We start from the raw sequence: 13,708 nt of genomic DNA, 5'->3' as shown, positions 1-13,708 counted from the left end.
AGAGCACAGCCTGAAAATCCCTTGCTGCATGTTTCCGCGACCGAGCAGAGACAGGAGGTTGTGAATGGCTGGATGGGACGAGGGAGCCCCACTGCCTGGCAGGGGCCCAAGGAGGGGGCTGCCTCGCACTCCCTGACCTTTGTGTCATGCGGTAACCCTGGGGGCTGAGCTTTGGCTTCTCCCTGGAGCATGTCCCAAGAGCTCGGAAGCTGCAGGCCTGAGCCGAGGCATGCAGGGAGCCGTGGAGCTCAGGGAACATGGAGGCAGAAACCCAAAGGCAACTTCTGTTCAGCAGAGCACACAGGGGGGTTCAGCAAGGGCTGAGGAGCTTAAGGGCAAAGGGAAATGGCAGAGCATCCGGAGCCTCAGATGTAACGAGTCGTGAGCCAATTATACACAGTCCACGCCAGGCTGCAAAATGAGCACGCCTGTGCGCCCGGCGTAGGCACGCAGCTCCCGCCCACAGCCCTGAGCCACGCCTCCCCGGCCCCCACCCGCGCACACCTGCCACGTGCTTGATCCTGTGGCCCACATCTTCATCGGTGGGTGTGGTCACGGGGCTCATCACCTCTTCCAGGTGGGGCACCCGCAGGTGGGCATGGGGACGCTTCCTCCTCCGCACCGACGGGGCCTTACTGGCCTTCTCCTTGGGAGACTGTCTGTGCAGCTCAGCCAGGTAGGTGCTCTCCGTTTTGGTCAGCTCGCTCTCTGTCAGGGTCAACAGGCCACATCAGAGGACATCCGCCCCTACCTCCAACCCAGCACACTGGCCTCCAAAAGCAGCTGTCTACTCCTAGCCGAACCTTCTCTAAGGGGACCATTTTCCCCTATTGTACTCTGGGATGTTGCCTGGGAGGGCAGGGATCCCTCAGGGATGCCCATGAGCCCCAGGAAATACTCCTGGGACCCAGCCCAGCCCAAAACCCTCTCTGGGTCGTTCAACAGTGTGTAGAGACAAAGGCTCCCAACGTGCACCCTCACGTATGCAATCTGGGGCACGTCACGTTTCCCAGTGGACGCCTTCTCGGGCTACTTCCTTCTCATAACAGCATCACCACCAGTGAGCCCGGATCTCAGGCTCATTTTGGGGGGGGGGTCACGGATCCCTTCATGACGACGATCTCATGAAGGTCACAGTCAGAGCCTCTTCAACGTGCATACGTTCACACACGTGCTGAACTTTGCATCCGTTTCTGGGGCAGACTCAGGGACCCCGTGAGGCCCGCTCACTGCCCCCGTCTCTCCCCGTGCCCCGTGACTCTCAGGCCCTGAACGGTGACAGCGGAACGGTTCACCCAGCACCAGGGACGGTGCTCACCCAAGTGGCGGAAGTAGTCCTCCAGCCCACTCCAGAAGTTCTTCTCGATGAACGTTTTCACCAGTCCCCAGGGCTGTTTTCGATAGCGCAGCTCTGTGGAGACCCTGAGAAACAAGCCACAGACTAGATCAGCCATTTGCTAGGCGGACCTTCCTCTGCTGAGAAAAGGAAACTTCAGGTTTAAGGCCGAAGCAGCTTCACATGGGTGCTGCCCTTTACAAGTTAAAAAAAAGCCCCTTCACATCCACATCACCTGACCTCCCTGGCCACCCCCTGAGGTAGGTGAAGCTAGTGGATTTACCCTCCTTTCATAGAAGAGAAAACTGAGTCTTAGAATTTGTAAGCGGACCAAAGATTAACAAGAAGGGCTCTGACTCCAAGCCCACAGCTCGCTCATGATGCCACTCGGCCTCATCCCAGGAGGGCTCCGGATGGCGGGCAGCCTGCCGGCCCCAGGGCCCTTCTCTCCTTCTCCAGAGACTTTTAGCCCCGGGCAGGCTCTCGGGCTTCGCAGCTTCCACCTTTAAGGGCTTCATCAGCTCCTGGCCTGGCCCCTGCCTCTCCACCCTCCCCGGGACCTCGCCAGCTCCTGCTCTGTCCCCAGCACTCTGTCCCCGTCGTGGGCACCTCCGCTGTCCCGTCCCTGCAGCATCACCTTCTGCTGCTGCACAGTCACGCTGCTCTGCCTCTCCTGAAGGTGCACTTTCATCGGTTACTAGATGCTCCCAGTTTACGCTCCCCACGTTCAAGGCTCCCTGCTCTGCCCTCAGGAGGAAGAAGGGACCTCACTCCCAACCCTGGTCCGACGTGTGTGTGTCCACGGCCACGTCACCCCCACCCAGCAACTCTTCCCTGGATTGAAGGTGGGCACCTCTCTGTAAAGGTCTGTCTGGAGAAAGCTTCGTCCCTTTTCAAGGTGTGGGTACTCAGATCTTCCCGATTCCCCAGAGACCTCTCGCAGCCTTTCACCAAACTCCTATTTTATTTGAACGTGAGTGAATTTCTGCTCCGTATAACCAGAAGAACTGGCTCTAAGGTACAGGTACACGATCGGTTATTTTCAAATGGGTGTGTGTCTTGGCTTTTCAGTCAGACTACAAGCTTCGCAGAATGTTAGGGTCTAAATTTCTTCCTTCCTTGAATGCACGTCACAGTGCCCAGGACAGGACTCGACCCACAAACGGCATCTAACTAATCATTCAATCAACCTTTTCTGACTCTGCTGTGTGCAGGCCCCGTGCTGGGTGCTGGGAACACAGTGGTGTGTGGACTGGGACTCCTGCCGGCCAGGATGGCCGGAGCTGCCACCCAGGGAGACACATGTGCAGGAACTCGCAACAAGCCCAGCACCCAGCAGGGTGGGAAGGGCAGAGACTTGCTTTTCTAAGACCTGGATTTCAGCACTTTTGACTCTTGGAAAAGTTACTGAGCTTGTATGATCCTCAGCTTTCTTATCTGAAAAGTGAGGATAAAGCCACCTCCTTGGGTTATTCTAAAGAACCAGCTCTTGGAGGTGAAGTACCTACACAGTATCTTATAAACTGCAGACAACCACTAAAAAGCAGTGGTTGTAAAAGTTTTACTAAAGAGACACATAGAGGGGTAAAGGGAACACATGGTGGAGAGAAGCATGAACCGTCAGGATGGGTGGGGTGGGGGTCTCGGAGGCTCCGGAGAGGAGACAGAATAAAGGCTGAGGCAGCAGCCGGTACACCCAGCCTCCCCCTCGTCCCCAGGAGCACATCCACGCTTTCTGCTGCAAGCTCCCCCAGGTGCACAAGGAACTTGCTCCGCACCCGCTCGGCCGTAGAGACAGCACCTGAGTCGACTCTTGTTCCGGGCCACGCGGGTGAGAGTGTAGCGGTTGATGGTGTAGAAGTAGTCGTGATACGGCACGTCGTGCGTGAGGACCTCGGCGTCGACCACGTAGCACTCGCTCTCCTGGCTCGCCTTGTACATGGTCTGTGGGGAGGAAAGGGTCGTGGGACGAGGCTGACGAGCAGCAAGACGGGAAAAGCTCCTCCTTCCTAACCTCCCCAGCCCACCCCCAACTTCTGAACGGGGACCCAGAACCACGGGAAACGGCAGCATCTAGGCATGTCAAATGCCGCCGTTTCAGGGCTAAACAACACCGTCACCCAGACACTCCTTGCTGACGTCTCTCCTGAATCCTCCACGACAGAACAGAGGCTTCTTCAGCCCGCCCTTACTGGCCTCTGCCCGGGGCTCACCTGTGTCTCCCTGACAGTGGCAGTTTTGGGAGCCAGAGGGTTGGTGAGGGTGATGGTGTAAAGAATCACTCGGCTCTGGTTTCCATTGTCTTCCTTCTTCCACGGATGGAAGATGATATCTGAGGGGAGAGAGGAGCCGTGGGATGACGGAGGGAGAGAGGCGTGCCATCCCCACATCTGAACGTCCCCTCCAGTGCCCTCCTCTTGACCGTACTGACTGCCGACTGGCCCCCAAAAGGAAGCCAACGGGAGCCTGAGGGCCGGGGGAGGAGGGTGAGAGGAGGGGGCGTCAAAGCAGAAAGAAGCTCATTGTAGCATGGCCGAAATCCTACACAGGGCTCCACAATGTTGATTGTTCCGGGGCTCGGGCAGGAGGTCCTGGGGCCACCTACGGGGGAGCTGGCAACACTGGAGTTACTGTGATGAGGGCCTGGGATCCTTGGGACCAAGCCCTCTGCTCCGAGGCATGACCTCCCCGTGCCCTCGGCTCTCCCCTCCTCCTGGCAGAGGGCTTCGCCGATGCCCAAGGGCTCTTCCACAGACCCGGACCCCGAGCAGCCCTGCCGATCCCTGCGGTGCGGCAGGGGCAAGGAGCACACGGGTGCCAAGCATCAACTCTGAGAGCTTGAGGTATGAGTCCCAGCTGGGCCCCTTCCTAGTAGCTGCATGACCTTGGGCGTCTAATAATGGTCTGAGTTTCAGCGTCCTCACTGGTACCGTGGGGATCACAACCCTGGCACACAGGGCAGGCTGGAGGACTGAACGAGACAGTGTAACGGGCCTGGCGGACAGCAGGTGCCGACAGGACGTGGTGGCTGCTACTCTCTACTAGACGGTGAGCCCTGGCGGATCCTGTTCACCGCCGAGCCTTTGGGGCCCGGCACCAAGGGTCTGGGCACCACGCGCGAGCGTACAGCCGCGGTGGCGCGGGGAGGAGTAGCCCGCAGGGCCCCGAGGAGCTCCGGCACCGCGTGAGGCCACAAAGGAGGCGCCCCGGGCCATCAGGCAGCCTGGAAAAGGAGGGCGCTTGGGAGGAGAGGAAAGGAGAGGGGACAGAGCGGGAAGGGGTGGGAGGCACCAGCCCCAGGAGGGACGGACCTGAGAAGCGTCGCTGTTCCATGAAGTCCCGCTGGAAGGGCGAGTCGGTGAACAGGAGGTCGTACAGCTTGTCCACGCTGAAGTTGAAGACTTCATTCACGTACTGCCGGCCACTCAGGTCCTCGTAGAAGGCCTGGACCTCCCCTGCAGAGAGGATGAGGAGGGAGACAGGGAAGGTGAGGGACACCTCAGGGACACCCCCAGAGCACCCTCTGTGGCTAATGTGGGAACGGCCACCAAGGCTCAAAGGAGGCCATGGGGTGGGGCAGCGGGGCCCTGGCCTCCGCCGTCCGTGGCTTTGCGTCAGCCGGCCTCCTTCCTCAGCGGGCGTGCACGTTATGGACGCTATAGCTTTACAAAGAGTTTGGGAATGTGCTATTTGCCTTTACACTCTCAAGCCTTCCTAATTAAAGTGATCTTAGACCAGTCTAAATAGATGACTACTTCCTGGGCTTGCCGGAACCCAGAGGATCAGTTATCAAGAGTCTGTAAATTAAACCACAATTGACAGCAAATGTCATCGCAACCCATGGCACTGGTGTGTCCAGGGACGCTGATGAATCTGTTTTTACAAAAGCTTCTGAGGCTGGTCTGGTCTGCAGGGCCGTGATCTCTGCACAAGGTCTGCTCTCCTTCCATAAGGCAGCCTATACCCCCTTCAAAAAATTTCTTTTTCTACAGGAGAGAGTTTCTGAGTACAGGTGAGTTGCTCAAACCCCGGCATTCCTCTTGAGCCCTCGGCACCCCACAGGCCCTAATTACTGCCCTTGCGGGGCTGTTATCTGATCTCAAGAAGAACGCTGCCATTTCTGGCATCCCTGTGACGCTGAGAAGGCCAGAGAGGAATTCACGAGCATCCTGGAGCGTCCGTGCACATGACTGCAGGATCAGGACTGTGGCGCACAGCTCGGGCGCACTTCTCAGTTTACACGACGGCACCCCGGTTCTTAGGCGGTGCCCACCTGCGCAGTCCTTTGCACCGACCCTGCACCCCAAATGGCAGTGGGCAAGCCCACCACAGGTGAGAATACCCCTACAGGTGACTCGCAGGAGACCGTCCACAGGTGGGTAAGTGAGCACTGTCTGCACAGCCTTGCGAGTCAGAACCCACCACCAACTCAAAGGAGGTAAGCCATCAACCATACTCCTGAACACTGAGGATCTGGCCTGGAATGTCAGAGGCAGCGAGTTCCCGAGGGAGGGCTAGACGCCAACCCTACGCAGGAGGGAAGTAAGAAGCTACCCACTTAGAAGTATGAGAGAGAAGGGCGGTCTCCTCAGTCTGTCTGACCAGGCAACAGTCTAGGTCCGAAATCCCCATGCTGGAGCCACCGAAGCAAGTGTCTGTTAAAACGTGTTTCCAGGGCCAGCAGACTAGCACTTTGCTTGTGGCGTATACGCGTAAACACTGTGAGGGGCAGAGCTGCAGGGCACGCCGGTGCCAACAGGGGGCACATGGAGTGACGGACTAAATGGCAGACAACCTAAGACAACACCGTAAAGCAATCATACTCCAAGAAAGATGTTTAAAAAAAAAACTGAAAAAAAAAAAAAAAGACAAAGACAAATATAAAACGACAAGGATACTACGGTGAGGGCCTGAAAAAAGGGATGTTTGCTAATAACAAGTGCACCTTTTTGAAAAGAGCTGTTTTACCCACCCACCCTTCCGCCAGGAACCCGGACTGACTCCAGCCTCCATATGGGAACATCCGTTAAGCCTTCAAACTGTGTGGAGACAGGAAGTGCCATTCTGCCCCCGCTGCCAGACGCCCACCTTCGTCGTGGGTGTCGGAAGAGTCACTGAGCTCGGTGGGGATGTCCTCGTTGTCGTTGAAGTCTAGCGAAGGGGAGTTCACGGGCGCGATGATCTCAATCTTCTCCCCGATGATGCTGTCGATGGCGAGCTCCTTCTCCAGGGACCCGTCGCCCTCCAGCACCTCCTCCTCCAGGGGCAGGCCGTCAAACTGGGGTGGGGACAGAGCGGTCAGCCTGGTCTACTCTCCAAGAGGGAGTCAGAGAGCTGGCCGCGGGAGCCCGCACGTTCACAACGCAGCTGCTCGGGGGCTGGGCTGTGGGAGTCAGGGGTCTCCCCAGCTCTGCCGGGGAGGACAGGACACAGCACAGGGCCCTGCCCTTCTCCTGACACCAAGCCCCACGCGTGGGCAGAGGCAGCTCCGTAGTCCAGCTCCTCTCCTGGGGCCAGGCCTCCACCGTCCTGTAACGACGTGGGCCTGCCTCCAACTAGTGCCCTGTTTTCTGAGAGGTTCAAAAGGCTTCCTAAGCAGTTTTTGATTCATTCTCCCATTAGCCCTGGGAGGGGATGGGTACAACTCTTTACATTTTAAAGTCAACCTCTGAGACAGAAAATGGAGATAGGCATCAAATGGACGATGCTTTCATTCTAAGGCCAAGTGGTCTGACCCCGAAGCCACTGGAATACAAGGCTCCCTCTTCTGGGAACCCTTTCTTCTACCTGCCCGCTCACACCCAGACACTTCCCTCACCAAGCTTCTATCCCCTCTACAACCAAGTCCCAGAGGACAGAGTCCTTCTTATACATTTCTGTCTCTTCTGCAAAGCCTAGCACAGCAGGAAGATAAACCGGAGTGTCGACGCTAGGAGCTCCGTCACGATTTACGGAATGAATGAACAGAGAGCAGTTCTGCAGTCCTCTCTTCATGTACCACTTTGACTTTAGATCGAGGCAGTGAAAAAACAAAGACCTGGAAGAGTTCTCCACCAGTGGGCTGACCACAGCAGCCCACCCAGAGCAAAGCTCACACAGTGGACTTGAAATGGTTCTCATCTGCTCCGAAGCCAAACAAAACCTGGAACCCGAAGCACCAAGAACCCAGCTCTGGATTCTACACTCATCTGAATGCAGAGTCCCTCTGCCCCAGGATGCCGCCTTGCGTAAACCGACCACAGTGTAACCAACCTCCCCTCCACCTGCTCCCCAGGTTGGGGTCCCGTGGAGTTAACAAGGCTGGGAAACACCGCCACTGGATTGGGTGGAAGCAAAGGGCTCCCCGCCCGTACCGAGACGGGCGCTTCGCTGCTCCCCGTGGATGTCAGCGTGCTGTTGGTGATGGACTTCTTGGGCAGCTGTGGACTGGCATCCGGCTTGGTCTCTATGCTGCTTTTGGATGAGCTGTCATTCACTTCATTCTCCTCTACAGGGATCTCCTCACAGTAGCTGAAAAGAGACAGTGTGAACCCACGTTAGCCTCAGTGGCCAAGACGGCAGGCTCACAGGAAACTCACACCCACCGATCCATCCAAAACTATGGGCTTTCCTGCTTCTTTGCTCTGTGCGTGACCTTCCGCAAACCTCTCGCTGCCCCTGAACTGCTCTCCTAAAACCTCCTTCCCACCTGACACCCCCTCCCCATGGTAAAATTCTGTCCCCAAACTCACCTTTTCTATGCACCCTCCTTAGATTTATCCCCACCTAAATGAGAAAACTGTCTTAAACTTTCTTTTTCCATTGGCTTCCCATCCCACCCCAACCTGACCATGTGAATCAAACATCCGGGCTCCGAGCATACATCTGATTTCCCGCAGTGACCAGGACAGGACTCTGGACATGAGTGCCCTTCGAGGGGACCTGCCCAGATTCTGGATCATAACTAGCAAACTTCTCTGCATTGCACACCTGAGGAAAAACCCTCCTTGAGATAAAGGCAGGTGCCCTTCTGCGGACAACTTCAGGGATGCCATCGGAGCCTCCCCCAAGGGAGAAATCGTCATCACCGTCGTCATCAGCATCTAATTTATACTTTACATGTGACCTCATCTGGACGCATAACAACTCTGAGCAAATCATTCCATGCGTTTCAGAGATTATCAAGTAGATATTCACAGAGGCTAAGTGATAACTACTATTAAGTGTCAGAAGTGGTACCTGAGCCCTGGGCTATGCACCACACGTTTGACGTTCTTTCCTTGCTGTCCATTCCTCTTGCCTCTCACATGACCACCAAGCCTCTACCTTCCAACCTCAAGCATACTGTATCACTCTGCAGTCCCATCTGTCTTAGCCTGCCAACAGCAGCCCCTTCTCCTCACAGCGTCCTTCCCTTGGCTTTCAGGATACGAAAACTCTCTAGCGTTCCTCCTCCCTCACTGAATGTTCTTTTGTGACTTCTTTTGCTGCCTCTTTCTCTTGTTGAGTGTTCCCAGGCCCAGTCCCTGAGCTTCTTCTCATGTTAATTCAGCCACCTGGTGGTCTCAGCCACTAGTAACCCCCAAGGTTATGTCCCTAGCCCAGACCTCCCGGTGAACTCCACACTCACACACACAGATGCTTATGTGACCTCTCCACGTGGCTAACAGTCATCTCAAACTCAACTCGCCTAAAATCAAGCTTCTGACCTTCCCCCGCATCTGCTCTGCTTACAGTATTGTCCATCTCAGTTCAGAACAACCCTATCCTTCCTGCTGGTACATCCTTAAAGCCACCTTTGGATCCTTTCTGGGCCATCAGCAAATCCTTCAAAATATGTCTGGTTCTATCTTCCAAATATATTCAGAAACTAACCACTTACTGCTGTTTCTACTGCTACCTTCCTGGTCCAAACCACCATCACCTCTCATCTAAGTGATCTAAATGATTCGGCAGCCTCTTAGCCAGCCTGCCCTGGCTCCCCTTCACTCTATCTTCAACCCAGGAGCCAGAGTGAGGTTAAAATGTTATGTCAGATCTCATCAATTATCCATTCAAAGCCTTCCCTGGCTTCTCATCCCCCTCTGAGGAAAAGCCAATCATCACGCTGACCCAGCGGCCCTGAGTCCAGCCCGACCTCCCCGACCTCCCCGCTTCCCACCTGCCCTTTGCTCGCTGGCCCAGCTGCCGCTTCCGCTCCCTCCGCCTGGGAGGGGCCTCCCGGGGCCTCCCTCACTCCGCCAGGGCCTTACTTAGACGCCATACCCCAGCCGCCCGCACCCCTCTGGAGAGGCTTCCCCGGGCAGCCTGCCCTCTGCCTCGCTCACCCCATCGTGTTGAAGTCGTCGTCGGGGGGCACGTAGTCCTCGTCGTCGCTGGTCAGGCCCAGCTCGTTCCCGTAGCACTGGTGAACGAAGTGCCAGAGCTCCTTGGGGCACAGGGGCTGCAGGGGCGGCAGACGGGCTCTGACCCTCCCTCCTCAGGACCCCACTCTCCACAGAGGCACTGAGCTGAGCTGGACGCCCCCAAGGGTAGGAGAAGCCAAACTCCAGGCAGCGCCTCCACAACAACCCCACCCCCCGCTCTTCTGATCTCAGCAAGACGCCCGTCTTCCCCCTAAGAATACGGCTTTTAGTAAAGCCAGGAGCTTCGCCTGTTCCCTCAACTCAGGTCTGCATGGTGGGACCAACGGGCCCTTGAGGATGGCAACCGCCCGCCTCCCGCTCCTGTGGGTGAGGTCCGGCATTCAGCGGCACAAACCGAAACTCCTCTGGGGCCAAAGTGATCACAGAGCTTCTGACTTGGACTCAGAATGAGCACCAGAGGCCCCTGGGCCAGTCTCGCCCACGCTGCGGAAACCTCCTTATACTAACAGTGGTCACACAGGTCCTCACGGACCTGACCCAAGATGGATCAGGTCCAAGAATGAGGTGTGACCTCAAAGGTGGCCCATTCCACAGTCGGGCAGCTCCTGTGCCTGGAAAGAAGTCTACATTCTCATAGTTTCAGGGCCTCAAAGGTCACTGCATCCAGCCCTCTCTTCACTACTTGAATACTTCCTCCTTTACTCTTAATTACAATCAGCCTGCCTACAGTTCTATGTATTAGTTCCATAAAGAGTTTTTCTCATTTCACTGCGTGTCTACATGTCCTCCTCAAAAGCACTGTCCTAAGAAGAGTTAGCTCTCATTGAGGTTCAGAGTTTCGGAAAAGAGGCAACAGAATGTCAAAGAATGAAGGTCAAAGGTGGAGACCATGGACGAGTCCAAGGTTGGGAGGAGGGAGAGAAGGTGGGAGGGATAAGTATGTGAAAAAGAGAAGCGTTAAGAAAAACAGAAGCAGGGACTTCCCGGTGGTGCGGTGGTGAAGAATCCGCCTGCCAATGCAGGGGACACGGGTTCGAGCCCTGGTCCAGGAAGACCCCACGTGCCGTGGAGCAACTAAGCCCGTGCACCACAACTACTGAGCCTGCGTTCTAGAGCCCGTGAGCCACAACTACTGAGCCTGCATGCCACAACTACTGAAGCCCACCTGCCTAGAGCCTGTGCTCCACAACAAAGAGAAGCCGCCGCAGTGAGAAGCCCTCGCACCGCAACGAAGAGTAGCCCCACGCTCGCCACAGCTAGAGAAAACCCACGCACAGCAACAAAGACCCAATGCAGCCAAAAATAAATGAATAAATTTACATAAAAAAAGAAAATCAAACTTAAAGAATATTCCCACCAACGGATTTGATAAGGAGTTTGAGCTTTCTCTGACCCCATCCTTTCGAGGTATGGTTTAAGAAGCACGCAGCTGGCAGGATGCCATGAGCCAGGTCTCCGCGTTCCCGGCTGAGGAGAACTGCCTGGAATGGCCTAGTCGGGGCTCTCTGTGAGCCGGAAGGGTCTGGCGTGGCAGCTCTCTGTGCTGGCCGCACCCCCCACCCCCCGCCCCAGCGCCAGAGGGAGGCACCTGCTTCTGTACCTGGACCTCCTCCCTCCTCCCAGCAGCCTTTACATACACCATCCACCCTGCCCGGGACACATCCGCGTCTCTGCCAATCCACGCCCTCCCCTTCTCCACAATTCACCTGCTCCACGCAGCCTTCCCTGACCAGCCCCACCAGGCTCAGCTTGTCTGACCGCAGCCAGGCCAAACACAAAAAGCAGACCCTGCTCATCAGGCAGAATTCTGACGTGATTTTGTGAGAGTTTTTGCGAACCACATGGATGACCCTCTGTCTTAGTTACAAATGACAGTGGTTGTGAGCTGAAAATTCAGACCTGCCAATGGAGACTCAAACGCATTTCTCAGTTTACCGTTATCCACGGCTAACAAAGGTAGACGATCAACTCAGGATAAGTTACCAGGATTTACACGAAGGCTACAGACTTCCAGGTTAGAAGAAACTCTAAATAACAAATCTATTTAATTTTCTTTAGACAGTAATAAGTTTGGGCTAGAGTCAAGGTGGATACACACATAAATTTAAATACATACAAGTCACATATATAATTGTAATTACAATATTATATAATTATATTACATAATTGTTCCCCCAGGTCTCCTTCCCTGGCTGGGAGGCTGTTTCTCAACACCCCCGGCATCTGCGTGCACAGGCTGCACAGCCACGTCTCCATCTGCATCTCCCACAGTGTCCCCTTCATCCAGGTGATCAACCGGTGGCTGTGTTAACTCTATCTTCCTATTTTCTGCATTTCCTTAAAACTTATTCTATTGAAGTATAGCTGGCTCACAATGTTGTGTTCATTTCTGCTGTACAGCAAAGTGATTCAGGTATACATATACATATGTATATAGATTCAGTTATATACATATATACATACCTATGCTTTCTTTTTCATATTCTTTTCCGCATGGTTCATCACAGGATATTGAATATAGTTCCCTATGCTATACAGCAGGACCTTGTTGTTTATCCATTCTGTATACAAGACTTTGCATCTGCTAATCCCAAACTCCCAGTCCTATTTTCCGTATTTTTGATGCTCTAGCATCTGAGGTCTTGCTGACTGGGGAAGGCCTGCCCCTTGCAGGGCTAGCTAATTCCTAGAGATAGAACTCACCCTGCCAGGGAGACTACCTTCCCTATGTAAACCGGCCAAGCCAAAGCCCACACACCGAACCACCTTGTTTTTCTAGCTCTTACATACCAGGCCAATACTCTCTCGCACTAATTACCCCGGGACAGTCTCTCTGGAGACGGTCTCTCTACCCTGAAGCCCAGTGAAACATTCAAACTAGCCAGTCCAGTGAGCGGCTTGGCCAGCTCCCCCCGCCTCACTCATCCTTTCCCATGAAAACCTGCAATGAAGGCTCTTGCCCCGCTTCCCCCTCACTCTCCCTGCCTCCTGTCTGACCTCGAGCTTCCCCGTGTGGCCCTGGCTGGCATGCTGGGGCCTCTGCTTCTAGGGATCTGTGAGTATAAAAACCTCTTCCTTCATGACAGTCATTTCTGTGTCTGGGCGTCTTACCGCGCCTGATTAAAACAAACCCCGGTGCGTTTTAAGACAGCGGGAGTGCACTGCCCTGTCAACAGGGCCTTGCTCCAGGCGGCAGTGAAGCTGTTCACGTGAGAGGATGTGCTACTCTCAGCACCTGGGTCACCAGCAGTGGAGGCTATGTTACCGCGAGCCTGGAGGACTTCCAGAACCAGGAGAGACATGGGCTTCTTTGGAGCAGGCCAATGTCACAGTAAGAGCAATCACTCCAGTGGACCCCCACCCAAGCGGAAAGAACATTCTAGGTGGGTGTGCATCCTGAGGCTGAAGGAGCTGGGCGGGACTCACCTTTTCCAGGAGAGCGTTCTGCCAGAGCCGGAACATCATCATATACGTCCTATCCCGGGCCCCAAATGAAGTGAAAAAGTGCTGGATTGAACGAGAAAATGGCAAGAAGCGTCTGTTAAGACTTACAGTATAGTGAATGGAGACACGGTACTCCTTCCTTTAAGAAAGGCTCCTGAGTCCATCCTCAAATACTGCGGACTCTCAGTCACCCGTGATCACAGCACAGGGGCTCTGTAGTGAACGGGGTCAGCACACCAGGGACCAGGGCCCTGGGACCTCTGAGTCCGCACTGTCTCCATGTCCTTCAATGTCCACCCACACTTTCGTCAGTGGTTCTCTTTCTGGTTTGAAGTTCTCACCTCCATAAAAAACTTCCTGCGCCTACGTACACGGACTGGGCGAGTGGTGAGCTGGGAACCAGCCCAAGGGAAGGAGAAGGCAAACCCACTAACCCACTCACCCTTTGATTCACCAACTCAGCAAATACTTGAATATTAGTGTGTGCACTCTTCTACACGTACACACACTAATACGTGTGCACACACTCTTCTACATGTTTTGGGCACAGTAACAAACAAAACAGAAAGCTCTTATGGAGCTT

General features: G+C 55.0%; 1 protein-coding gene across 2 annotated transcripts in view; it reads right to left on the bottom strand.

The window, feature by feature from the left end:
- Window positions 1-13,708, bottom strand: part of GRAMD1B (GRAM domain containing 1B) — a 179,495-nt gene that overhangs the window by 15,293 nt on the left and 150,494 nt on the right. For both annotated transcript variants that reach the window (XM_067751371.1, XM_067751372.1), the window contains 9 exons: window positions 13,108-13,188; window positions 9,643-9,758; window positions 7,690-7,846; window positions 6,425-6,614; window positions 4,648-4,791; window positions 3,550-3,668; window positions 3,138-3,280; window positions 1,319-1,422; window positions 505-708 (listed from right to left, as the gene is read on the bottom strand). In XM_067751371.1, coding sequence (XP_067607472.1) covers window positions 505-708; window positions 1,319-1,422; window positions 3,138-3,280; window positions 3,550-3,668; window positions 4,648-4,791; window positions 6,425-6,614; window positions 7,690-7,846; window positions 9,643-9,758; window positions 13,108-13,188 — 1,258 coding nt within the window. The remainder of the gene's footprint in view (window positions 1-504; window positions 709-1,318; window positions 1,423-3,137; window positions 3,281-3,549; window positions 3,669-4,647; window positions 4,792-6,424; window positions 6,615-7,689; window positions 7,847-9,642; window positions 9,759-13,107; window positions 13,189-13,708) is intronic.

The sequence above is a fragment of the Pseudorca crassidens genome, chromosome 9 (genome assembly GCF_039906515.1).
Source record: "Pseudorca crassidens isolate mPseCra1 chromosome 9, mPseCra1.hap1, whole genome shotgun sequence".
In the NCBI taxonomy this organism is placed as follows: Eukaryota; Metazoa; Chordata; class Mammalia; order Artiodactyla; family Delphinidae; genus Pseudorca; species Pseudorca crassidens.
The sequence above is the reverse complement of the archived record's forward strand: the minus strand, read 5'-3'. Positions and strand labels throughout refer to the sequence as shown.